We start from the raw sequence: 27,267 nt of genomic DNA, 5'->3' as shown, positions 1-27,267 counted from the left end.
ACTGTAGTGGCATTCTTTGCCAAACCAAGCATTCTACTGATGCCACTGGCAACCTGCAGACAGCACAGTCTAAAGCAACCAAGGCCTGCATTCTTTAGAAGGAAATTCATAACAGCAAGGAGAGCAGTGCTTTTGGTTTTATCATTAACTAGTTTAACTGGGTTAAACTGATTGACTGGATTTGCTATGCAAGGAAATTTTGTTAGAGTGACTCTATTAAGACTCCACTAAAATGGAAAACAAAGGTAAATAAAACTATAATCCCCCCAAATCCACTTTGAGCAAGTTTATCTATACATCTAAAGGAAAAAAATAAAGTTTTCTTTGTATGGTTAGACGTGGCATTTTTAGTGACATTATAGTAAATTAACATTTTATATGTCAATGGTAGCCTAAGCTATTTCAAATTACTACTTGTTCAGTAGTAACTTGTTTTTTCAAAGTATCATCATGATATCTCATGGGCTGTGAATTAAGAAAGAGATATTATAATCCCTAAAGACAATGAGATCAAGTGACTTATCCAAGGACACAAGCAACTTAGCAGCAGTTTTGAGACAATAACCCAGTTTCTTGATTGGAATGTGAGCCTTGGAGTATGAAAGAAGATAATGGATGTTAAGCTCTAAATACAGTATTGCATGCATAGAGATCTTTGATGCATTTCAGTTTTGGTGATTACGTTTGTTTCAATAACTCGCTGGTGTACAGTAGAACTGCCTAGTGGAAATTCCAAGTGGGCCCGTGGAATACAACCAATATGAATATCTACTGGTATAAGAGCCCTTCAGAGTCTACAGTGTGAAATGTTTTATCCCTTTAGGACCTCTGAGATCAGCAGCCATGAGTTCAGACTCAGAAATGGCTGTTTTTGGGGAGGCTGCTCCTTTCCTCCGAAAGTCTGAAAAGGAGCGCATTGAGGCCCAGAACAGGCCCTTTGATGCCAAGACCTCAGTGTTTGTGGCAGAGCCCAAGGAATCCTTTGTCAAAGGAACAATTCAGAGCCGAGAAGCTGGGAAAGTGACAGTAAAAACTGAGGCAGGGGCGGTGAGTAGAGACCCAGGAGCCTGCCATATTTCATTGAATTTGGGGAGGGAGGGTTTGGTCACTCCATTGATGTTAATGGTTATCCTTCTTATTTACTAGACTCTGACAGTGAAGGAAGATCAGGTTTTTCCCATGAACCCTCCCAAATACGACAAGATAGAGGACATGGCCATGATGACCCACCTGCATGAGCCTGCTGTGCTGTATAACCTCAAAGAGCGTTACGCAGCCTGGATGATCTATGTGAGTGTCCCCTACCAGGGGTCCTTATTACCATCACTGCGTACCTTATCAGCCCATGGCCTCCACTGCAGTATAAAGAGTCCCAAGTAGTGACATATTTTCATTTTCACTATTAGCATAACTAATTAAGTGTTTATACTATTATAATGAACTATATAATGAATATTACACTTTAGTAAGGCACAATGCAAACACCAGCACATCTTTTCATTCAAAGCCAAGGAAGGACATTATCTTTGTTGACTAGATTGACCACAGATCTATAATTAAATATTTGAGCGGTTACTGATTATATCTCAACTATCTGCCTACATCTTCCCCACCCCCCTCTCCACATTCCAGTTGCAGAATCATTCCAAGGAGGGAAAATATAAACTTATATTTTATCACTTAAAAATGATTTTTAGGGACAAATTTCACTCATTTTCACTCTGCCCAAATAACAGTAATTTGCATCTATGTGTTCTGGTTCCTTCTATTTGGAATGCCACCTCTTCTGTGAAACCTTTCCAACTTCCCCAGGCAGAGTCTGGTGGTGTGTCCCATTGTTTCGGTCCCTGCAATCATATTGGCCATGTTTTTCCTGCATCATTCATTATATCACTGTCTCCTGCGTTGACTGGGAATTCCTCAAGGGACACAATCTCATTTATGTTTTATTTCTACTGTCTGGCAGGGACCTGGAACATAATTCACTTTCCAATAAATATTTTAAATTCAATATATTCTGTTACATTCATACTTTTTTTAACCAGTGCTGATATTTAGCTGGGCGACACCTATACAGGCGTATCTGGTGTTTATGGTCAACTCTGTTTTAACTGGTTGTTCTGTTCTGGACTAGTTGTCAAATGTTTTAAAATTCCTCGGTTGTAATCATAATATATTTACATCATTTTTTCTTGTTTCTTTATAATTTAAAATAGTTTGAAAAATATATTCCCAGTGTTGTTATATACTGTCACGTTTACCTTTTTAAAGGTTAAAAAAATAAAAAACAAAAACATGTTTTATGTTGCCTTAAGATTTACTACAGTTCACCTAATCACTTCCTCATTGTTAAACATTTAGCTAATATCTAAATTTATGTTGTTATAAATTTGAATTATCTTAATTCTGCAAAGGAAGTATATGACTTTCTTTAAAAGAGTACAAATGTCTCATAGAACACATTTAAAAACAAGCAAATAGACAAACATGTTTTTACAGTTCCTGCCATGTAAAAAAGCACTGTGACAATTTCTGAGGGGAGAAATAAGAATTCTGAATTATGGTCCCTTCCCTCAAGGATGTTGCTATCACATTGCTGAATCCACCAACTAGTTTTCATGTTGATGCCTTAAAGAAATGTAGAACATTCACTTTAATTCCTCCTTTTTGTTAAAACCCAATTAATATGGAACTGAGCAAATAACAGAAAAGGCCTTTGGGTAGTAATTCTTTCTTTCCTTGCAAAGACCTACTCAGGACTCTTCTGTGTCACTGTCAACCCCTACAAGTGGCTGCCAGTGTATAACCCTGAGGTGGTGGCTGCCTACAGAGGCAAAAAGCGCCAGGAGGCCCCACCCCACATCTTCTCCATCTCTGACAACGCCTATCAGTTCATGCTGACTGGTGAGTTGGTCAGATGTTTTGTGTGTACATAGTATTTCTAGAGCAGAACCATAGAGGAGAGGGTGGGGGAGAGAGGGAGAGAGAGAGATTCTATAACCAAACCAATTTCAACATACTTCAAAACTATCCCCTCGAGGTGATACAGGTATATTTATGAGATATTATATAATGGCTAATGATTTCTTAAATGTTTAAACTTCAGTAAAGGTTGTCCATGATTAAATAATTTACTTTTGAATGACTCAGAAATTCAAATAAATTTGAACAAAAATACAAACATATCTGTGTACATGTACACACATGCACATTCAGACACAGAATCACACATACAAACTTTGGATCTCCACTTATCCTAAGCCAAAAAACAGGAGAGTAAACCTTGCCTCTAGGGTTTTATTCTCAATAATATAAATTGTGACCAATGAACATAAATTAAACATGCTACAAATGCTATTTCTCTTTCCCCGGTGCCAATTTGAACAGTCCTAAAATTTTAAAGTATATAAGGTATTAAGACAGTTATGTTAATCTGTTTTTTACAATATTGTCTCAGATAGACTTATTGTAAGTACCAGCACTCCTCTGGAAAGAGCTTGAAGAATTCCTTGTTAGAATAAAACATCGAAACAAACTTTTATCCTCCCCTGAAAAATATGACTAAACCCATGAGTACTTTCACAGCAACCTCCTTTTACTATTTTTCTTACTTTTCCACATGCTAAAAATATCTCCAACATCCATTTTTCATTACTTCTTTCATCCACAAAAAATATGTAACTAACTAAAGTTGTCATCAATACTCAAATCATAATGTCAAGTCCGCTTTTGTTATTTATTTAATGGTAGAGTATTAAAAAGAAAGTCTGACGTTTCAGGAAAATAGAGCCATGTGATTATCAATTATACTCTGGCTTTCAAACATTTTCTTTCATCCCAGAATCTTCTCCTCAAATGAAATATTTCTTGAAAGACTTGAACATAAGACAGATAAAAGTGGCAGTGTTAATTTTAAATGGGTGCATGTGTGCAAAAGCAGGGGAGAGAGTAGAAAAGAGAGGTACTAGAAAGATGGTAGACCCAGTACCCACAAAGCCCAAAGGATTGCAAAACCCAGGCTTAAAAATATTAAGTTAATTCCATTTTATTTTGTCATTTACAAATGTATAAGAAAACAGTACTAAATGTCCACATTTTCTCTTTTGTAGACCGGGAGAATCAGTCAATCCTGATCACGTAAGTAGATTTTATGCTTTCTTTTCATGAATGTGATAGCTGCTAGCTTTGGGACCTCATTTGATTTTGTTGTGATTTGACAGTGGAGAATCTGGTGCAGGGAAGACTGTGAACACGAAACGTGTCATCCAGTACTTTGCAACAATTGCAGTTACTGGGGAGAAGAAGAAGGAGGAGGCAACCTCTGGCAAAATGCAGGTGGGTCTGATTGTCAGGATCAGAATCCAGGCTCTGTTAGGGTTCTCAGGTAAGAAATTCCTAAGCCTCAGATGTGAGGACTGCGCTCTCCTTTGCAGGGGACTCTGGAAGATCAAATCATCAGTGCCAACCCCCTACTGGAGGCCTTTGGCAATGCCAAGACCGTGAGGAATGACAACTCCTCTCGCTTTGTAAGTCTCTTGGACGCTATGATTGGCTCTGTTCACAGGTCAAAATTGATGGGATGCTTGTGAATACATTCTTTGAATCTTTTATTAACATTATATTACACTGACTTTTTTCTTCTGAACATGGATCAAAAATCCTGTCTTAAAAGATATGTGCCCTTTTCTGAGTTCATTCTTATCTGTCATTATATTATTATTCACAATTAAATTTTTCATTTATTTTCAATTGATGATAATTGATTACCTTTATGAGGCAGACAATGATGTTTTAATATATTTATACAGTATGAAATCAAACTAACGTATCACCTAGCATATGTATCAAATGTACAAATTTTAAAATAAAAGAAAATTCTTTCATTTACAAAATAGGAGGGTTTTTTTTTGTTTGTTTGTTTGTTTTTTTAGTTCTAGACACAAATCGTCTCTAAATTGATTTAGTATTAAAGCCTTACCATCTCAAGTGTTTTGGAGTTTGCAAAGATTTGATATTATTGAAAAATAAGGGAATAATATTAGTTTTCCTTTCAAGGGTAAATTCATCAGAATCCACTTTGGCACTACAGGAAAACTGGCTTCAGCTGATATTGAAACATGTAAGTGCTCAAATATCCTCAAAAATAATTTCTGTTCCTCATGAGCTATAAAATTAACCAAAAATCAAATTTGTAAATCACAGGAATTTTTATACTTTACCCGTGTATTGTTTGTTTTCTTCTAGATCTGTTAGAGAAGTCTAGAGTTACCTTTCAGCTTAAGGCTGAAAGAAGTTACCATATTTTTTATCAGATCACATCAAACAAGAAACCAGAACTAATTGGTAAGAAATATCATATTTCCTTTTCAAAATTCCTATAATATTACCTCTGAATTTATGTCTGAATTTTGTTGAATTTATACATACTTTATTTTAATTTTTGTGATACTAGGATTGAACCCAGAACATTCTGCCACTGAGCTACATCCCCAGCCCTTTTTATGTTTTTATTTTGAGATAGGATCTCACCAATTTACCCAGGCTGGCCTCAGATTTGTGGTTCTTTTGCCTCAGTATCCTGAGTAGCTAGCTGGATAAAAAGCATGTGCCACTCCACCCAACTTGTTATTTAATTTTTAAAAGAACTTTGCAGGCTAAGGGTATAACTCCATGGTAGAATGCTTCCCTACTATATGCAAGGACCTGGGTTGGATTCTCAGCATGGCATAAACAGCTTGTAACTTTGTTAAAATGTGTATGTGCTCACTAAAAGAACTCATAAGAAAGAAAAAGGAAAACTGAAATAACACTTCCAATTTCTATCACTATAGTACTAAAATATTATTCTAGTCATTTTCAATACATAAATCATAACATGGATACACACATACAACTTACATAACTGAAATAATAGTTACATTCCCTTTTGTAATTTTTTGCTGAACCTATCATGGTTTTCTCTATGTCAATAAATATAGATTCACATTATTACTTTTAATGGTTGCATAGTGTTCCACTCTAGAAATAAGCATAATTTACTTAATCATATCATACCTTTTAATGATATTTAGGTTGTTTTCAAAATTAAACTGTAAATAGTCAACACTGTTATTACTACTTATAGATACAACTTTTTTCATATGTAATGATTTTTGGATTATAATGGTGTTTAAAAATAGGGAATGATAGGAGATACCCTGACAACAACTTTAAGGGATTTGAGATGGTGTTAAATATCCTTTAAGAGTCCCTTCACTGCCCATCAAGCATCTTTTAACCAAGCATCATAAAGTGATCTTAGAATTTGTCTAGAAATCTCTTGCTTTGATGAAGAAGATTATTATGCTTATCTTTGCTCTTTTCTATGTATTTAGAAATGCTTCTGATTACCACAAACCCATATGATTACCCATTTGTCAGTCAAGGGGAAATCAGTGTAGCCAGCATTGATGACCAGGAAGAGCTGATGGCCACAGATGTAAGTAGAACACACAAAAACTGGAATTACTACATTGGGTCAGAGCAATGGTCCATTTAGATAAATATTTAGTATCCCATGGAAATAGCAAAGACTGAAGTGTTAGGAGCATATGCATGCCTCCTGGAGTCTATGAAAATGTTAAGATCTGCCTCTACAACATTTTAATTTACCTTAATAGTCTAAAAATTTATTATTTTGGGATTTAAGCAATTTAACTATTTTTATATCTATTTTCTATGGACCAAACCACCTCTCAAAATAACAAGGGCCTTAAATTTACTATCCTTGTTCCCTAAGTTTACTTTTTGAACCCTCAGATGATACACACCTAAAATTAGATTGCTCTGTGCTGGTTTTTGGTTGACCAAACCTTTTATGCCCAATCTAAGGAATTTCTTGCCCCCTATTCATACTGGTAGTTTCAGTTTGACCAATAAGTCAGGAGTGGGAATGTGAACTATAAATAGCAAGTGTGTGGACTATAACCTAACAGTTACATTATTGATTATTTGACAGAGTGCTATTGATATTTTGGGCTTCACTAATGAAGAAAAGGTATCTATTTATAAGCTCACGGGGGGCGTGATGCATTATGGGAACATGAAATTCAAGCAAAAGCAGCGTGAAGAGCAAGCTGAGCCAGATGGCACTGAAGGTATCAGCCGAGTTGATGTCATATTTGTTTGACTCACATTTTTAACCTGTTTCCTGTGAGTTTTCCTAGAGAAGACAAATTCACTTTTAAGAATTGAGTGTTAATTTATACCAAAATAATATATTGTGTGAAACATGGGCATTAGATAGTTTCTATCATTTCCAAATTTCTTTAGGGCAAACTACCCATTACCAACGTCTTTAACTTAATGAAAAAATGGACAAGAAATTTCAAAAAGTGATACATAAAAAACTGTACAAAACACACGTAGCTTAAAAAATTTAAGGAAGTGGGTATCTTTGGGCCATAATAAAATTGTTCTACCTTGTTTTCCTTTTAGTTGCTGACAAGGCAGCCTATCTCCAGGGTCTGAATTCTGCTGATCTGCTCAAAGCCCTCTGCTACCCCAGGGTCAAGGTCGGCAATGAGTATGTTACCAAAGGCCAGACTGTAGAGCAGGTAGGTACATAATTCAAATTCATCACCAGGACAAAGAACATTTTTATAGCCCTTACATAACTTTGAGAGCTCTGTCTTTGTCTTTCAAGGTGACCAACGCAGTGGGTGCTCTGGCCAAAGCAGTGTATGAGAAAATGTTCCTGTGGATGGTCGCCCGCATCAACCAGCAACTGGACACCAAGCAACCCAGACAGTACTTCATTGGGGTCTTGGACATTGCTGGCTTTGAGATTTTTGATGTGAGTATGTAGCTGGCTGGTGAAGAGATTTTTATAGTAGGACATGGGAATAGTAACAAGAAAGATTTTATGAATATCATGACCTTTTCTTACAACTGTCAGTTATATTAAGACTTAGATTTATTTGGCAGCTACAAATCATTTATTGTAGTGGCAATTCCACTTCTATGAGAAACAAAATGCTTAATGACGACCTGAATTGCTAAGTGATCCAAAGGGAGTTATGAATTAATCTGGTGTTGTGGAGGGAGGAGGATTCTAAAAATCCCACAAAACAAAATGAAGCTAATGTGAAAATATCAAAGTAAACCTTGTGATTAAGTATGCTCTGAAAATATAGTGGAGGAATCATTTGGAAATACTTAAACAGATAATAAAAGCTGAGAAAAATTTTATAATTTAGATTCAGTATTCATAAATGAAATTAGCTTTTAATGCTCATTAATGTGATATCATGAAATAAAAGTTCATATTTGATCATGAGATACATTTTTCCTGCTTATAGTTTTTAAGAAGTTTATCTTCTTCCTAATTATTAAAGTAAGATTTGGACATTACATAAAATATAAAAAAATCAAGGGAAAATATTCCACATAATTGGACTTTATATCTAGTTAATGTTAATGTTAACATTTTGGTGGAGTTTTAAAATATAAGTGTATGTTCTCATACTGCACGTGATTTTTGGTATTATGATTTTTTTTCATTTCATATTAAAGAATAGAAGTGGTAATTATTGCTCACTTGAAGTGCTGACCAAAGTGAATTCCTCATAATGTAGACTCCTAGATAATTTCTCAGGGGTTGCAAGTTGGCTCATAAGTCCACTGAAAACTAGGAGCCCTCTAAAAGATGTAGAAGATAATGGGAATAAATATGGGATGATTAAGTAGGAACTCAATAAAACACCTGAGTAAACTTTAGCAAATGCAGGGGAAAATAATACTAATAGGATTTTCTATAAAATGGTAGTAGGAGAAATAGTAGATTCCACACATCTTCAAACCTTCCATACATTTTACTTTTTATTTCAAAGTAATCTCTTTGGTCCAGTGATTTTCACATCTGTCATCTAAAGGCTATTGGACAAAAAGTTTTAAATTTAAAAATACTGTATTTTTTTAAATGCTCAATTTTTTAAGAGAGAAGTAAACACATCTATTTATTTAGTTCAACAGCCTGGAGCAGCTGTGCATCAACTTCACCAATGAGAAACTGCAACAGTTCTTCAACCACCACATGTTCGTGCTGGAGCAGGAGGAGTACAAGAAGGAAGGCATCGAGTGGACCTTCATTGACTTTGGGATGGACCTGGCTGCCTGCATTGAGCTCATTGAGAAGGTAACCTCCTCTGTCTACTTGGTCTCTACTGCCCATGTATCTGCTTTTCACATTTACCCACATGCCTTTTACCTCGTCTTAAATTCAGCCTATGGGCATCTTCTCCATCCTGGAAGAAGAGTGCATGTTTCCCAAGGCAACAGACACCTCCTTCAAGAACAAGCTGTATGAGCAGCATCTTGGAAAGTCTGCCAACTTCCAGAAGCCTAAGGTGGTCAAAGGCAAGGCTGAGGCTCACTTCTCCCTGATCCATTATGCTGGTACTGTGGACTACAACATCACTGGCTGGCTGGACAAGAACAAGGACCCCCTGAATGAGACTGTGGTTGGACTGTACCAGAAGTCTTCATTGAAAACTCTAGCTTTCCTCTTCTCTGGGGCTCAAACTGCTGAAGCAGGTAATGCCCAAAAGTCTAACATTTTCTGTAGATATTACAAAATGTGATGTTAGATTGAGGCTGGAAAACTCATAGTCCTGGCAGAATGTTTGCTGGCCAAACCCATTATTCCCCTAAGCATTGAGTAGGCAGGCTGGTCTATAATTATACATGTGTGGCTCGAGTCACTACAAATAGGGGTCCTACTTGCAAAGAGTGAGAGAGGAGGAACTATCATACTCTCAACCAATGAAAAGCCTCAGCTTCTATGATTGCTTCTGCTTCTTCCACTACACTGAATATCTGGAGATATTTAAGATAATGTAGTTACCAACTTCTGCCTCTCTATACTTGCTTTATTGATGATTTCTGAAGTTAGTATATCCTAAATGTCCAAATATCGGGGTGTCCATTTCTATATGATAAAGGGAATGGCCTTCACATTATTTCCCAATGAAGAATGAATCACAGAAAAGTGGATGCAAACTTAGTTAAAAATACAATTCAAACAGAGGCACCAAGAGAGTGAGGAAATGCTCCATTTGATGAACACAGAAAAGCACAGACATCTGCAAATTGGCAAGGATAGCCCTGTTGATTCAGAACCACATTGAAATGATACTTCTTTTTCTCCAGAGGCAAGTGGAGCTGCCAAGAAAGGTGGCAAGAAGAAGGGCTCCTCTTTCCAGACTGTGTCTGCCCTTTTCAGGGTAAGGAAGAAATTGTTCTGGGAAATTACATTTCCCAGTTACTTTGGGAATTTTTTTTCTGGTACTAGGGAATGAATGCAGGGCCTTGCATGTGCTAGACACTGAGCTAAACCCCTAGCCCATAAATTCGTTTTCAGAAACATAAGATCTTCTTTTCAAGAGACATTAGGAAAGAACTGACATTAGCTAATGACTTCTATTGATTTAAATTTGGAGAGAAAGGATTTAAATTACTCAGAAATGGTTATCTCACCTTTCATGCTAAGTCAAATAGTGAAGAATATGTGATAGGAAATTTCATAAAACTTAATGCTCTATATTCATAATCTAGTGAGTCTGACAAGGAACAATGACATGTACACAGAGAGACTAACAGACATTGGCAAGACTAATGACATCTAGCAGATAACCTACAACAAAGCTCACATGGTGTCCTTGCTCTTAAATTAATTCTCAATTATAACTGGTAGATAAGCTTACTTATAGATAATCTTATGTCCTAAAATTTTACAGAGCTGGAAAGAGGGAGCTATATTTATGAGAAAAAGTTCAATTGTGTGCAGGCTTGCATTTTTGTTTTGAAGAACTATAGAGTTTAGTAGAAGAGAGTGTGATCATCTAGTATGGGTAGCAGTGGCCTTGTAAGTGTCTGTGGGTGGCCAAGAATGTAGGTAGAAAGAAGGACAGTGCTGGTATAAACTGAAAAGAAGCACATTTGGTTGCTGTGAGTAACTCCTGCCAACCTAAATTCAGAAAAATGTACTGAGGAAGAAACTAATCTCAGGAGAAACATTTGAGTTATTCCTTTAAATGAAAACAGTCCATTCAGGTCATTTAACCCAGCCATAAAGACTGGCTTTATAAACACTGCCAACTGTTCATTACCATGTCCACAGTCTGAGATGACAGGATTTTTCCTGGTTTTACAGGAGAATTTGAACAAACTGATGACCAACCTCAGGAGCACCCACCCTCATTTTGTAAGGTGTATCATTCCCAATGAAACTAAAACTCCAGGTAAGAAGTTCTAGAATGAAAGAAGAAGACATGATTGCCACACCCCCTTATTCAGAACTCTGCAGTGAAATATATATGTATTTTTTAGGTGCCATGGAGCATGAACTTGTCCTGCACCAGCTGAGGTGTAATGGTGTGCTGGAAGGCATCCGCATCTGTAGGAAAGGATTCCCAAGCAGAATCCTTTATGCAGATTTCAAGCAGAGGTCAGACTGTCCTAATTATGGCATATCTTGAAGTTTTATACAAATAAATTTAGTACAAGCAGAACAATTTAGTGAAAAAATTTTAATTAGCCAAAAAAGAAAAACGTGTACACCTCAAAAATACCTTTAAGGTATTTAATAGGTATATTATATTTTAACCACTGTGTAGAATTTTCATTGAATTTACCAAGCTCCCAACTAGTTTACAGATGTGTGTGCATTAATTTCAATTTAGTTTTGAGAACTATCTTTTTGAATACTTAGTATGTTTGGATTATCTAATTTAATCATTATAAAAATATAGTATAGGTAGGCACTAACATGACTTCATTTTATAGATGAATAACCTGAGGTTTAGAGAGATAAGTTATTTGCCCAAAGCCAGACATTTAATAAGTGGCTGAGTTGGTAACTCTCCCATGCATGTACAACTTCAAATAATTCCTGTTCTGTTGCTTCCTTTAATTGTATCTATCTTCATTTTTCTCTCATACATAAGCTTCCAAGTGTTTTGCAGAAACAGAGGGGACATGTCACAATTCCTTAGATCCTTTTTCTCCTTCCTAGATAAGCCTGTCTTGTAAATCCAAGAATAAGCTTGGGTGGCAACTGCAGGGAGCAGGTCTCTCCTAAGTCTAGGCCTGGTGGAGTTGGACAGAGAGCTTCAGTGCTCAAGACTCGATGCACCCCTAAGTTTGATTTTAAGTGTTTAGGGCAGTTCTCCATACCTGAAGTATCTTCTACCAGATTTTTCAATAAAAAGCACTCTTGGACTCAGGATTTTAAATAGCAAATTCATCAAGCAGGGATAACATTATATTTTATAGGTCATCTATAGCTTAATGTGAACAAGATTATAAAGTTCTTTTCTGAGAACAGGGTCTGATGAGGCAGAAAAGAAAATTGCAACTCTTTAAGAGATGGTAAAATGGAGTACAACTTGATAGCCAATAGGTTGACCATCCATGTAAGCAATGTCATCCCTCTTTGAACAAAGAATAATATTTTTAAGAACTTTTATTTTTAAATAAATCATTTAATATTTAGATATTATTTGTTTTATTAGTAAACCAAGCATTATTTTATTTTTTTAAACTGCATTTGCTTTACAGATATAAGGTACTAAACGCAAGTGCTATCCCTGAAGGACAGTATATCGACAGCAAGAAGGCTTCTGAGAAGCTCCTTGCGTCCATTGACATTGACCACACCCAGTATAAATTTGGTCACACTAAGGTAACATTCTCTAAATCCAATCTGATACTATTCCTGTTCTTTTGAATTTTATGCAACATTTCTAATCTGGAACACTGCCCCCACACAGGTCTTTTTCAAAGCTGGTCTTCTGGGGCTCCTAGAGGAGATGCGAGATGACAAGCTGGCCCAACTGATTACCCGCACCCAGGCCATGTGCAGAGGGTTCTTGGCAAGAGTGGAGTACCAGAAGATGGTGGAGAGACGGTATGAAAATGTACTGTTTATTCATGTCTTTCATCCTCAAAAACACCCTTGAGGTGACTTACAGTTAAGACTCAACTGTGCTGAGGACACTGAAGGAATGGTAAGAGTCCCATAGAGAAATGAAGGAAAACTTAAAGGATCATCACCATGAAATATATTCTGAGTGTTTGGGTAAAAAACTGAGAAGCATGAAGTGTTCATAGTTTTCATCTAACAAGAGAAAATACATCAGTGAGAAAGCAGAGACAATTTTTTACTGTAGCACTTGGTTCTAATATGATTTATTAGGCAGATGATTAAAGAGAGGACATTGAAATGTATAGCATTTTCAAGAATGGTTTTATACAGGATATAATCCTGTATTATCCTTCCTCCATCTGATCATTTCTATTATTGAACTATCATGATTTAAAATATTAAGGGCATTTGTCTATGAAAGACTTGTTGTAGTAAATTAATACAATGTCATCAAGGGATATGGCTTCCTGGTGATCTAATTTGTTGAAGGGACAGAATTCAAAGACTATAGTGCTAGGCTTCTCAGGCTGCAGGATATACATGACCAGGACCTATAGTGATATATGCATTTTACGTTGCCATTCTATGTATATCCACACATATGTGTAAATATATAAACAATTTACATAAAACAAATTTTATTTTTACTATTTGAAATTATGCTTAAACTTCTGTGGCATTCTATTTTACTAAAAATAATAAATTTGGGTCCTAAATACACACACACACACACACACATATGTAAATAATTGTCTATATATGAGGGTAAATAATTTATTCAAATAACCTAAATTAAAGCAAATGTGATATTATAGAGTTAATGCAAAATTCACACCACATTAAAATATAATACTAGAGATTGTCAAATAAATTCTAGCATCTTTAATCAGATACCCCACAATCTTTAAAGGTCGTGTTCACCTCCTGCTTCCCTTATGGTATTTTAGTAAGAATGTTTGAGAGGCACTGAGGCACAGCAGTACTTCTCAAAGTGTAGTCCTTGATTTGCATTATCACCATCCCTTGTTAACCTGTTAAAAGTGCACAATTTCAGGTCCCACCCCAAATCCTCTGAATCTGACTCTTTGGAGGTGGAGTTCAGGAATCAGTGTTTTATCAATCCCGTCAGGTCATTTTTATTCATTCCGAAGTTTGAGAAGCAATGAGGTAGAGGAATGAGTAGAGGAATGGCAAATCCTCAACTATCACCCCCAAAATATCACTTGCTTAATCTGTGCATTTCAAAGAAGGTGAGGATTAGAGTGGGGACAGAACCTCCAACTCTTGCTGCCTAAATTTCATCTCATTTCATCATCCACACAATACCTAATTTGCAGCCATTGAATTTTAGGGAGTCCATCTTCTGTATCCAATACAACATACGATCCTTCATGAATGTCAAGCACTGGCCCTGGATGAAACTGTTCTTTAAGATCAAACCTCTGCTAAAGAGTGCAGAAACTGAGAAGGAGATGGCCACCATGAAGGAAGAATTCCAGAAAACCAAAGATGAACTTGCCAAGTCAGAGGCAAAAAGGAAGGAATTAGAAGAAAAGATGGTGTCACTGCTAAAAGAAAAAAATGACTTGCAGCTCCAAGTTCAGTCTGTAAGTTGGGGTAGCATGTTGGGTATTGCTAATCAGAATGCAGGTGCTAGAACTCTGACCATTATGGGCAATGGGCTGGATAGTCAGCAGAGCAGACAAGCATTGGAGAGAGAAAGTTGAAGCCCTCCATGTATCCCTTCATTGCCTGTTGAATCCCTTCCATACAGCACCACAACAATTAGGTAGAAATGTGCATCATCTTTCATTCTACAATTTTATTAAACTCCAGGATTTATGTCTTTTCCTTTTGAAGAAAGTCCTTGAAAGTGATTTTAACATGAAGTAATCCCAGATAAAATATTAAGGGGAGGACATCACAGAGGGAGATTTTTTTTCCTGAAGCTTCCTTGAACACTTTTTTAATGTCCATGAGTCTTAAATTACAATATTGACAGCTGGAAAATGGCAGCATTCAACACCAAATTTTATTGAATTATTGTTAATTATTGATATAAAAAATTCTTATCCACTCTTTACAATCTATCGCCATAGTCAGTACCCTATTACATCCACACCTAGATTGCTTCATCAGTATCTAAATTGCTCTGCCTACTTACAGTTCTCTCCTATTCTGTCCAAGCTACTCACTGCTCGCTCTTGGGCCAATCATTTTAGAACTGCTTCCATCAACTTGGAAATGTAATTTATAGGACTGTTTTTCATTTAGAAAGAATTGAATTGGTCTGGTATAATTTACTCATCACAAAATCATATATTTTTTTTCTGGTAAGGTTAGTCTCTGCTGTCAAGTTTGGGCAGTATAATAACTCCTTCAAGATTACAGTAGGAAAAAAGAGCCTCCCCTTGCATTTTTTTTTCTTTATTGCCTCTACCCCCTTCAAATCTATTCCAAATTTTTTTCTGTTCTCCCCAAAGATTTACTCAGAATCTGTTCTACACCACTACATTCACTACATATCTATACAGAGAATATATTCTTCTGTGTATTCAAAAGTTGATATGGAGGATCACTGGTGAATATAAATTTCATGTTTCTCTCATTTTCTGCCTGCTCTGTTCCCATTAATTGGAAACAGTGGGTTGCCAGGAATTTTTTGATTACTTTTTGCCTCAACTTGAATTTAAAGCATCATAACCAGGGTCATCTTTCAGTACTACAAAGAAATGTATTTCAATAGCAGTTGCAGGTGGAAATTTTCTGGCAGGAATGCTTCCCCATCCCCCACCATGATTTTCTTCCTAATAACTTGATTTCTGCAAACCCAAATACTATCCATCTCTCAAGACTTAACTCAAATACCAATTCTTTTATTAAGCCAAACTTGGCCCAACTTCTTTGTTCTCTGATGTCATTAATTGCTTTCTACATTAACGGTAGCCTTTGAGAGAGAGGTTTTCTAATCTATTGTGGAATACACTCTTCTAAAGGAACAGGTCAACTACCAATACTTTTTGGTTTTTCTACATATGAAAATGTACTGCTCTTTAGTAAGTGGTCATGAAACAAAATCTGTGAAGACATAAACAAGTGAATACAGGAAATCCAAGAAAAAAAACTGTAAACATTTATACTTTTATCAGTGTAAAGTATTTTATTCTTTCTTCTCAATTGTAATTTCAAGGAAGCTGAAGGGTTGGCTGATGCAGAGGAAAGATGTGACCAGCTGATCAAAACCAAAATCCAGCTTGAGGCCAAGATCAAAGAGGTGACCGAGAGAGCTGAGGATGAGGAAGAGATCAACGCTGAGCTGACTGCCAAGAAGAGGAAACTGGAAGATGAATGCTCAGAACTGAAGAAAGACATTGATGACCTTGAGTTGACACTGGCCAAGGTTGAAAAGGAGAAGCATGCCACAGAGAACAAGGTATGAAACATACTCTGTTGTACTGTATCCAGGTTCTTCTCAGTCAGTAGCAGAGGTCACCTCTTTCTTAACCCCTATAGGTGAAAAACCTCACAGAAGAGATGGCAGGCCTGGATGAAACCATTGCTAAGCTGACCAAGGAGAAGAAGGCCCTCCAAGAGGCCCACCAGCAGACCCTGGATGACCTGCAGGCAGAGGAGGACAAAGTCAACACCCTGACCAAAGCTAAAATTAAGCTTGAACAGCAAGTGGATGATGTAAGTCCAGCATTATCAAGGAAATTATTTCTTCTAAAGGAAACTGGGAATTCCTAGTTCCTACTCAACATAATTTATATTTAGCTTGAAGGGTCCTTGGAGCAAGAAAAGAAACTTCGTATGGACCTAGAAAGGGCTAAGAGGAAACTTGAAGGTGACTTGAAGTTGGCCCAAGAGTCTATAATGGACATTGAAAATGAGAAACAGCAACTTGATGAAAAGCTCAAAAAGTAAGTATGAAAGAATAGCTCAGGAATTTGCTTCCACTGCTGGGTATGAACTAAATTATTGCCATTTGCTGCTTTTCCAAAAGGAAAGAGTTTGAAATGAGCAATCTGCAAAGCAAGATTGAAGATGAACAGGCACTTGGTATTCAATTGCAGAAGAAGATCAAGGAGTTACAGGTAAGTACATGATCTCCATCACTTTAATTCAACAAGAAAAATAAATGACTGGCACAAGAAACTGAGTTTGTATTTTCCACCATTTCCAGGCTCGCATTGAGGAGCTGGAGGAGGAAATTGAGGCAGAGCGGGCTTCCAGGGCCAAAGCAGAGAAGCAGCGCTCTGACCTCTCTCGGGAACTGGAGGAGATCAGTGAGCGGCTGGAAGAAGCTGGAGGAGCCACTTCAGCCCAGATTGAGATGAACAAGAAGCGGGAGGCTGAATTCCAGAAAATGCGCAGGGACCTGGAGGAGGCCACCCTGCAACATGAAGCCACAGCTGCCACCCTGAGGAAGAAGCATGCAGACAGTGTGGCTGAACTTGGGGAACAGATTGACAACCTGCAGCGGGTCAAGCAGAAGCTGGAGAAAGAGAAGAGTGAGATGAAGATGGAGATTGATGACCTTGCTAGTAATGTAGAGACCATCTCTAAAGCTAAGGTACAACAGATATGGGAAAACTGACATTAATGACACTAACCCATATGGACACATCATAGTTCAAAAAGGACACATTATACACATTAAGTCATTTATTATTTGCAGTTATCCAAGAAGGTAAGCATAAAATAAATAAAGCCTTTTTAATTATTTTCATTTAACATATAAATAAACAGAAAACCAAAGCACAGCAGAGTATCACCCCATTTATAATAACAGTGCTAGCTTTGGAAAATAGGTCATTCGTGTTCTTCAGTCCCCCAACTTGAGAGTACAACTCTCCCATGTTTTCGATTATCCAATAGCAAGGTTTCAGTGTATACAAAGGCAATGCAGTAGTTTTTAATATGCCTTTAGAGTATGTACCATATAATTCTTGTGGAATCTTAAAATTGAAACCTACTATTTAACTTTTATATTAATACTGCACATAGCTTCATGACTAGCTTTTGTAAAATAAAAATAATTAAATTCTTCTATATCACAGTGCATATTAGATAATTTGACTTATGAATCAAAACAATTATTAGATATTTCATTTGGGGAGAATTCTTAGCTGCTGCAAAGATCACTATCTTGAAGGGTCTCCACTTCCTTCTTTCGCTTTTTATCCTGTAGGGAAACCTAGAGAAAATGTGCCGCACTCTAGAGGACCAAGTGAGTGAACTGAAATCCAAAGAAGAAGAGCAGCAGCGGCTCATCAATGACCTGACAACCCAGAGGGGACGCCTGCAGACTGAATCTGGTAAACCTCCCCTCTTGTTTGGTGCCTAAGAGTGGTGGTGATGATGATATGGTTAAGAACAAATGATTTGGTGGCAGTCTAATAAAAGCAACTGAGATCATGTGTGATTCATTGAAAGGCTCAGACTCTTCATCTAAATGCAAGGTCATTTGGGGACAACTCTGGAATAAATATTTTCATATAACTAAACTAAGCTCTGCTCCAGAAAGGCCTTGAATATTTATTTTTCACAAAGGGGATGTTGGAATAGAGGTCATTCCAGCATGGGTTCAGGACTTCTTTGTCAAGACACATTTTTTTAAAAAAATTTGTATCAACATTAAATTAACGACTAGGGCAATGGATAGGCCTATCTCTCAAAAGTCTATGGAAGTGGAACTATGTAGAATTGGACATTTTATCTCCCTTTTTGACAGCCTTCAAAAGGTTTTGCAACATATAAAAGGCTAAAATAATTAGTTATGGAGAGGACAAAAAATTTGAGCTATATTTATTCATATGGATTGATATGGAAGTTCCACCATAAATACCCAAATTTAGCGTTGACTATGAAGATGCCAATATAGAATTCAATAATCTGAGTATTCATTTTGGGGGGATAAGGATAAAATTTATTTTTAACATGGGTTTGCAGAATATTTTCTTCATTTAAAAAACAATGTGCTATTTCTTTGTCTAGGTGAATTTTCACGCCAGCTTGATGAAAAAGAAGCTCTGGTGTCTCAGTTATCAAGGGGAAAACAAGCATTTACTCAACAGATTGAGGAATTAAAGAGGCAGCTTGAAGAAGAAGTAAAGGTAACAATTATTCTGAGTTGACCATAAACAGATACAGTTATACCAACTTTTAGACGGTTTTGAATTGAAACTTAAAAATTAAACAATTAAACATCCAATAAAATGAAGGCATAACTATCTCCACAGGCCAAGAATGCCCTGGCCCACGCCCTGCAGTCCTCCCGCCATGACTGTGACCTGCTGCGGGAGCAGTATGAGGAGGAGCAAGAATCCAAGGCGGAGCTGCAGAGGGCGCTGTCCAAGGCCAACAGTGAGGTTGCCCAGTGGAGGACCAAGTATGAGACCGATGCCATCCAGCGCACAGAGGAGCTGGAGGAGGCTAAGTATGTGCACAGCACTGAAAGAATGTGCTGAAAACTTGGCACAGTGAATTAGTTTGACAATGCTTAATTAACTAGTTTCTATTTGCCAGTCACTACCAAGTCCTGAGAATGATTCATGAATGGAGCAAACAGTAGTCCCTACTGCACAAGACTAAAATCCAGTTAAGAAATCAAAAATGGCAAATGATTACTAATTACAGAGCTTAAGCCATATGCCAAGCACACCAAGCTCATCGCTGCTTTAGGGTTTTGTGCAGTTCCCTCTGTTTAGAATACTTTCCATACTGGTCTCCCTCTAGCTCATTGTGACTTCTTTCAGATGTTGTGACTTGACTCAGATGTTATCTCCCAAGGGAGGCCTTTCCTGAATACCTGAAGTAGTTGCCCATAATGTACCCTACTTTACTTCTCTTTGTCAGTACCCTACTTTACTTCTCTTTGTCATACTTATATCTGAAAGTGTGGTCATGGATTTTTCTGACTTGCTTATTGTTTATCTCTCCCACTAGTTTGTAAGCTTTATGGCAGGGAACATTTTTGTCTTATTCATTGTTGTCTCAATGACTGGTTTATAAAAAAAGCTTGCTGATGTTTGTTGATTGAACTAATAGATCACGTTAGTGTGAAGTTTCCAATATGCTTCAGTATGCTAACAATTCGTGATTGTTATTATGTTTATTTCTCCCTAAAATTTTATATAATTTTTCAGGAAGAAGCTGGCTCAGAGGTTACAGGCTGCTGAGGAACACGTGGAAGCTGTGAATGCCAAATGTGCATCCTTGGAGAAGACAAAGCAGAGGCTGCAGAATGAGGTTGAGGACCTCATGCTTGATGTGGAGAGGACCAATGCTGCCTGTGCAGCCCTAGACAAGAAGCAAAGGAACTTTGATAAGGTGATGTCTGTAGCATTCACTGCTCTCTGTCACTTTTTTCTGCCCTATACAGCAGGTAACCACTCTGGATTTTTCAGATCCTGGCTGAATGGAAGCAAAAATATGAGGAAACACATGCTGAGCTGGAAGCATCCCAGAAGGAGGCCCGCTCCCTTGGTACTGAGCTGTTCAAGATGAAGAATGCCTATGAGGAATCCTTGGATCAGCTAGAAACCCTGAAGCGAGAGAACAAAAACTTGCAGCGTGAGTCCCTTTCACTTTCAATAATATTCATGACTTGGAGGAATCTCTCTCTCATGCATGTGTTTGACCAAGTCCTTACCTGTCTTTTACCCAAACAACAGAGGAGATTTCTGACCTCACGGAGCAGATTGCAGAGGGAGGAAAACGTATCCATGAACTGGAGAAAATAAAGAAACAAGTAGAACAAGAGAAGTGTGAACTTCAGGCTGCTTTAGAAGAAGCTGAGGTACAGATTGAATTGTATCTTATACACAAACAAATCAGAAAAAATTAAATACATCTTTGTAGGTTGTAAAAAGATAGACAGAATAAAATTAATGCCTTGCAGAAAAACTTCAAAATGCTTCTTGCTAATGTCATCTTTTGCGGTCTTTAAGGCATCTCTTGAACATGAAGAGGGGAAAATCCTGCGCATCCAGCTTGAACTGAACCAAGTCAAGTCTGAAATTGACAGGAAAATTGCTGAGAAGGATGAGGAAATTGACCAGCTGAAGAGAAACCACATTAGAATCGTGGAGTCAATGCAGAGCACACTGGATGCTGAGATCAGGAGCAGGAATGATGCCATCAGGATCAAGAAGAAGATGGAGGGAGACCTCAATGAAATGGAAATCCAGCTGAACCATGCCAACCGCATGGCTGCTGAGGCCCTGAGGAACTATAGGAACACTCAAGGCATACTCAAGGTAAATGGCTTCAAAAGATGGACCCGGGGGGCTGGGGATATAGCTCAGTTGGTAGAGTGCTTGTCTTGCATGCACAGACCCTGGGTTCAATCCCCAGCGCTGCCAAAAAACAAAAAGATGATTCCAGGACAATTGGAATGACTGCAGCCTGAGAACATGATATCTCAATGATCTCTCATTGCACAGGATACCCAGCTGCACCTGGATGATGCTCTCCGGGGCCAGGAGGACCTGAAGGAACAGCTGGCCATGGTTGAGCGCAGAGCCAACCTGCTTCAGGCTGAGATTGAGGAGCTGCGGGCCACACTGGAGCAGACCGAGAGGAGCAGGAAAATCGCAGAACAGGAGCTCCTGGATGCCAGTGAGCGTGTCCAGCTCCTCCACACCCAGGTGGGATTTAGAACAAAGAACTCCCCTGTTGGTTGATGTTTACATGCCCAGAATATACAGGCCTGAATTTTTTATGTGACGGCCAGGTTTTATACTTTCATCAGTTTTTTTACTGTATTATTGAGAAAACTTCCACTATTTTATGTTAAACAAATATTATTGACTCACTTCCTATAATAATCTAAGGCTAACTCATTGTCTATTATTTTTTAAGTTTTACTGACTCTTCTTATTAATATTGACATTTTATTGTGCAGAAATTGAATCTTGTGAACATTATTATTTTATCCCTGTGAATGGTGTCACTGGCAAATGATAATTTTAATATTATACAGCTATTTTGTCTGCTTATGAAGTATGTTCTTGAAGATGTTCAATATTCTATAACATTTCTATTTTATTTATTTGCACTACATAACAAGATTCCTTAATACTGAAAGCATTTCTTGTAGTTTTTAACCTAATTTTTTTTCAAAAAATGGTACTTTAATAGCATAATAAGATGTATATGTTATTTTAAAATAGAACACTAGCCTGATCAACACCAAGAAGAAGCTGGAAACAGATATTTCCCAAATGCAAGGAGAGATGGAGGACATCATCCAGGAAGCCCGCAATGCAGAAGAGAAGGCCAAGAAGGCAATAACTGATGTGAGTAGCAGGCATAGTTCTCCATTAATTTAGCAGTACGACTGCCTACAGAAATAATTTTCTTGATTTTTTTGGTTTATTTGCTAACCAGGCTGCCATGATGGCTGAGGAGCTGAAGAAGGAGCAGGACACCAGCGCCCACCTGGAGCGGATGAAGAAGAACATGGAGCAGACAGTGAAGGACCTGCAGCTCCGTCTGGATGAGGCTGAGCAGCTGGCATTGAAGGGTGGCAAGAAGCAGATCCAGAAGCTGGAGGCCAGGGTGGGTCTCCCAATATCTATTTCCTTCTGCTTCCAGTGCCTGATTTGATTAAAGTTCTTTCTAAGAGCCTACCTATTTGCAGGTGCGTGAGCTGGAAGGGGAGGTTGAGAGCGAGCAAAAGCGTAATGTTGAAGCTGTCAAAGGTCTGCGCAAACATGAGAGGCGAGTGAAGGAACTCACTTACCAGGTACAGCATTAACTTTTATCACCTAAGCATTCTTCCAAATCAATGTGAAATGCTCATATACAATGATACAATAGCGCTTTAGAAATAAGGTCCTATGGTTTTTATGATCTTTCAGACGGAAGAAGATCGGAAAAATATTCTCAGGCTTCAGGATTTGGTAGATAAACTTCAGGCAAAAGTGAAATCTTACAAGAGACAAGCAGAAGAGGCTGTAAGTATCTTTAAAGTAGAAGGGAAGAATGAAGTCCTTGGGTTAAGAAAAGCTAATAGGTATTTACATTCATTATCCTGTTCATTTTTGTAGTTTTATTTCTTATCATTTGTAATATCAAAAGCTTGGTTTTAAAAGTTAACTTTCACTTAACAAAGAAACAAAAATTTAAAAGCAGAAATAACACAGGCCATAATCTCTGGTCATTGTCTGCTAAAATTGCCAAGTGATGAGAAAATATAAACAAAAATCCCTATATTTAAATGCTAAAGAAGAAACTTTCCTTTATATTTCTTTGGATAAATTTAAAATAAAAATCATAATTACTGAATAATTAATTATAAATAAAACTACAAGGAAGATGCTACTTTTACAAACCTACATAATGAAGTCAAAGCTATTGACTGAAAGTTACTTCATTGTATGTGCTTTCATTATGAGTCAAAAATAAAAATAAATTAATAAGTGGACAGTGTAATCCAGAAATTATGAATAACAAAACAATGGAAATAAGAAGCACTATTAAAAAAGGTAGAAATTGATAAATTGATTAACTAGAGTGTAATATTTTCTAATTTGACTATTTTAGTTATATCTAATAACTTTGGGGAATTGATATACTTTTGAGTAGTTTAATCAAGGGGAAAGTGAGAGAAAATATAAACTCACAACATTATAAATAAGAAAAGAAATAAACCATGGACATAAAAAAATTTTGGTGTAATTACTATGTAAACCTACCAAAAAAATTGAAATCCTGAGGAAATTTATGATTTTTCTAGGAGAATATACATTACCAATTTGGCTGGATAAGTTATTTCAGAATTACTTCTGAAAATGGACCCAGGACTGGACAGGTCTTTCAAAATTTCAAGGGACAAATAATCCCCCAGCTATGTAAGCTGTTCAAGATCATGGGAAAAGACAGAGAGCTTTCTAATTCATGTTAAGAAGCCTGCATAACCCTCATACCAGAACCTGTCCAAGAGAGAACAGGGGGAAGAAAATACAGGCCATTTTATTCATGAGTGTAGTTGTAGCATGGGTAAATTACTAAGTTGTAAGACCCTTACTTTATTAAAGAAAATTTCTATTGGTATTTAAATAGGCTTAGTTCCTACAATGTAAGGATTACTTTATATTAGGGAGTCTGTCAGTACAATTTTTACATCCAAAGCAGGAAGAAAAAAGTGAATGTATTGTGCCAAAACATTCATAGTAAAATACATCATTTATTTCAATTTTAAAAACTATTATTAAATTCATCCTTAATATGATAAAGAATACTTAATTTTAGGGAACAGTCATCATCTAACATCAAGTATTAACAACTTTGACTTTAATATTCTTTCCTTCTCCTCTGATCTTAACATTTTTTATTGTTCTATTTGTGGTACACATCTTTTAATATGCTTTGGTTTAAAAATTAAGGATGTGATTATTTATGAGGCACCAAGCCCCAGTTAAATCACAATATTAATTTCAATGATAAGCAAAATCTAGGAGATGGTAAGATTCTGCTTATCTATAGATGCCAAATCCTTTCATCCCTTAAGTCTTTAGTCTAGGGCTTCTTACAATTCCATTTTTATTCTCAGGAGGAACAATCCAACACAAATCTATCTAAATTCCGCAAGATCCAGCATGAATTGGAGGAAGCAGAGGAAAGGGCTGACATTGCAGAGTCTCAGGTCAACAAATTGCGGGTAAAGAGTCGGGAAGTTCATACAAAAATTATAAGTGAAGAGTGATCAAGTCCGGATGCAATGGAATGACTGAAGAGAGGCACAAAATGTGAAGTCTTTGGTCATTTTCCTCTGTAATTTTGTCTATTCTACCCTATTGTGAAGGAAATAAAAAGTACAGAATATTTTGCAAACCATATCCTTAGGCTTTGTTTGTTTTCTCTCCTAAAATGATGTGAAAGTTTAAATAATCTCAAGCCTCTTGAGCAATCACATTTAACCTGCCACTATGATAATACTTGAAAACTATGAAGCTGTCACTTATCAGAGAAGCCAGTTCTGGTGAACAGAAATCTGGATATAATTTTTCTTTCTAACCTTTCCTGATATTTGGGGTATAGTAAAATCCTAGAAAGTTCCTGCTTCCTCTAATTTTTCAGGTCTACGCAAAGAATGGCACTAGCTGTATTTTCACATGGGCAATTCAGACTGAACCACATCATTAATTCTCCTTGCTTAATAACTGATAAAGAACACAAATGAAAAGTATTAATTAGTTGGTACATGAAGATTTCCAATATTAATACTAATATGCTGTGCACATAGTGTGGGTACGGTTTGATATGATGAATGAGATGTGACCTTTCTCCCTACGAAAGACACAGGGTAGCAATCAAGACTGGAGCCATAGAGATTATTACTTTATATATTATAATATTTCCAGACTTCATGGCCTCCTAGATAATCATGTAAAGAATCAAAATCAACAACAAGAATATCAATAAAATGTATACACACATAGTGATGAACATGAATTTGGTACAAAAAGTAGACATGGTAGCTATCTAAATTACTGAGAGAAAAATTCTTGGAAGATTAAGATTTTTAAACTAGATACAGCTGAGATACATAAGCCAAAAATATAAACTTCCTGGACAGTATGAAAGAAAAGCTAAATGCTAACTTCCTGTAAAAATAGAAAGCAAGAATATCTTGGCTTCAATGGCACCATGTGAGAATGATTTAAATTAGACCCGTGGAGGCAATTTAACAGGTAAGTTGGATTCATGCTGTAACACCAGATTTAGGAAGGGTGTGGGATTGCTCTTCTTACTGTATCCGTCCCTTTTTCACTTTGTTCCTATATCACCTGTGAATGCTGAAGTGCCTCTTAACTTGGCAGTAATTACCCAAAAAAATAAATAAATAAATAAATAAATAAAGTCTTGCTTTCCATTTACTGAATAGTTTTTCTAAAGTAGAACAAAAGTCTGTCTAAAATTCCCATCAAATCCTACTGAGAGCATTATTAAAATGTTCTCTCTTCCTGAGAATTATTACCTACATTTTACAGATGCCTAATAAAGAAACAGACATTTAAGAAAACAAAATGATGTACCTGTAGTAACAAAGCGAGTTAACAGTTGACTACAAAAGCCCCTCTTGGACCCACATCCTTTGCAAGACTCTTCCTGATGGCTTTAATTGACTCCAGATAGAAGAATTTCACCAGGAAGTGTTTGGGACTGCAAGTCAGATGACTGGGGTCTGGACTGCTGTGTGATTTGTGGAAAGTTTCTTCTATTTTTTGAATTTCAATTGCTTTATTAGTAAAATGACTAGATGGTATCTTAAAATAATAAAATAAAATGAGGATTACTACCAGCATCTCCAGAAATCTTTTTCACAAGGCAATCCACCTACTTCCATTACAACAATTTTAGTATAAGGACAATAGTACAGATATGGGTGCAAACGGGATACAGTGGGTCTCAGGACCAGTCAAACAATGTTGACAGAGATGCAAAGTCACAGAGACAATAAAACAAACATGTTTTAAAATCAAAAGTTAAAATAGAAAGCAATGTCAAGATATTATTTTCAAGCAAAATGTTAAATATATATTTTAGGTATCTGATGGAAAAGAATTTATACACACTCATATTTACAGGGAGAAATGCTTCATTTTAAATATTTTTCCTATGTTCAGTTTCATAGAGGAAAAAGGATTTAACAAACAATTTGCATTTTTAAATATGAGAAAAACAGGACATTTCTGCTCAGTAAGGCAGTTCAATTTTGGAACAAGTCTGAAGTGGGAATGGAATGATTTCACGATGAATAAAAGGTGAATGACTGGAGGAAACAAAAGAAGCTGTCTATCTTTGGCTGCTCCTTGTGAAGCAAGTTTTAAAATAAGTTCTGAGACATAATTGGAAAAGCACAATGCATTGCAAAAAAAAAAAAGTCTTCTTGGGAGGAACCAGCAAACTCCTTCTGATATTCTGCTAAAGAGCAGAAACTTTCCTCCCTGGTCTAATATTACAATTATAAGGCAGTTGAAAAGACTTTACTCAGGCTGCTCAGTGAAATAGAAGAGCAGTAGGCAACAAAGTCCAGGCATTCCAGAACTTGGCTGTCTTTGAAACAACACCTTACATTATTCCAAGGGCAGATCACTTTCAGATTGCTAACAACTCAAATTATTTATAGGAGATTGGTTCATATACTTAACCCAATGTGAGAGGAAATATTTCTAATTATATCCAGACATCTTTAATATGAGGGGAATTAGGCTTGGAGACCTTCTTTGCCAAAAACATGTTTTGCCAAATATGTTTTAAGAAAGAGGAGGAGGTTACATGTTTTCCATATT

At 36.8% G+C, this 27,267-nt stretch overlaps 1 protein-coding gene across 1 annotated transcript; it reads left to right on the top strand.

Annotated features, from left to right (window-relative positions):
- Positions 1–831: 831 nt before the first annotated feature.
- Positions 832–24,886, top strand: LOC107158041 (myosin-2). Its single transcript, XM_015504485.2, has 38 exons — positions 832–1,047; positions 1,147–1,290; positions 2,748–2,904; positions 4,110–4,137; positions 4,221–4,335; positions 4,434–4,526; positions 5,056–5,119; positions 5,245–5,343; positions 6,375–6,478; positions 6,998–7,136; positions 7,477–7,595; positions 7,685–7,834; positions 9,005–9,175; positions 9,264–9,573; positions 10,189–10,262; positions 11,192–11,279; positions 11,368–11,485; positions 12,598–12,721; positions 12,810–12,946; positions 14,316–14,571; positions 16,155–16,397; positions 16,478–16,654; positions 16,739–16,884; positions 16,968–17,058; positions 17,148–17,537; positions 18,156–18,282; positions 18,962–19,080; positions 19,207–19,403; positions 20,113–20,296; positions 20,374–20,539; positions 20,641–20,765; positions 20,917–21,225; positions 21,412–21,615; positions 22,141–22,266; positions 22,358–22,528; positions 22,611–22,715; positions 22,831–22,926; positions 24,525–24,886. The coding sequence occupies exons 1-38, from the start codon at positions 844–846 to the stop codon at positions 24,675–24,677; spliced, it is 5,823 nt and encodes a 1,940-aa protein (XP_015359971.1). The 5' UTR covers positions 832–843; the 3' UTR covers positions 24,678–24,886.
- The last annotated feature ends 2,381 nt before the right edge of the window (positions 24,887–27,267 follow it).

Source organism: Marmota marmota, unplaced genomic scaffold, assembly GCF_001458135.2.
Source record: "Marmota marmota marmota unplaced genomic scaffold, marMar, whole genome shotgun sequence".
Taxonomy (NCBI): Eukaryota; Metazoa; Chordata; class Mammalia; order Rodentia; family Sciuridae; genus Marmota; species Marmota marmota.
The sequence above is the reverse complement of the archived record's forward strand: the minus strand, read 5'-3'. Positions and strand labels throughout refer to the sequence as shown.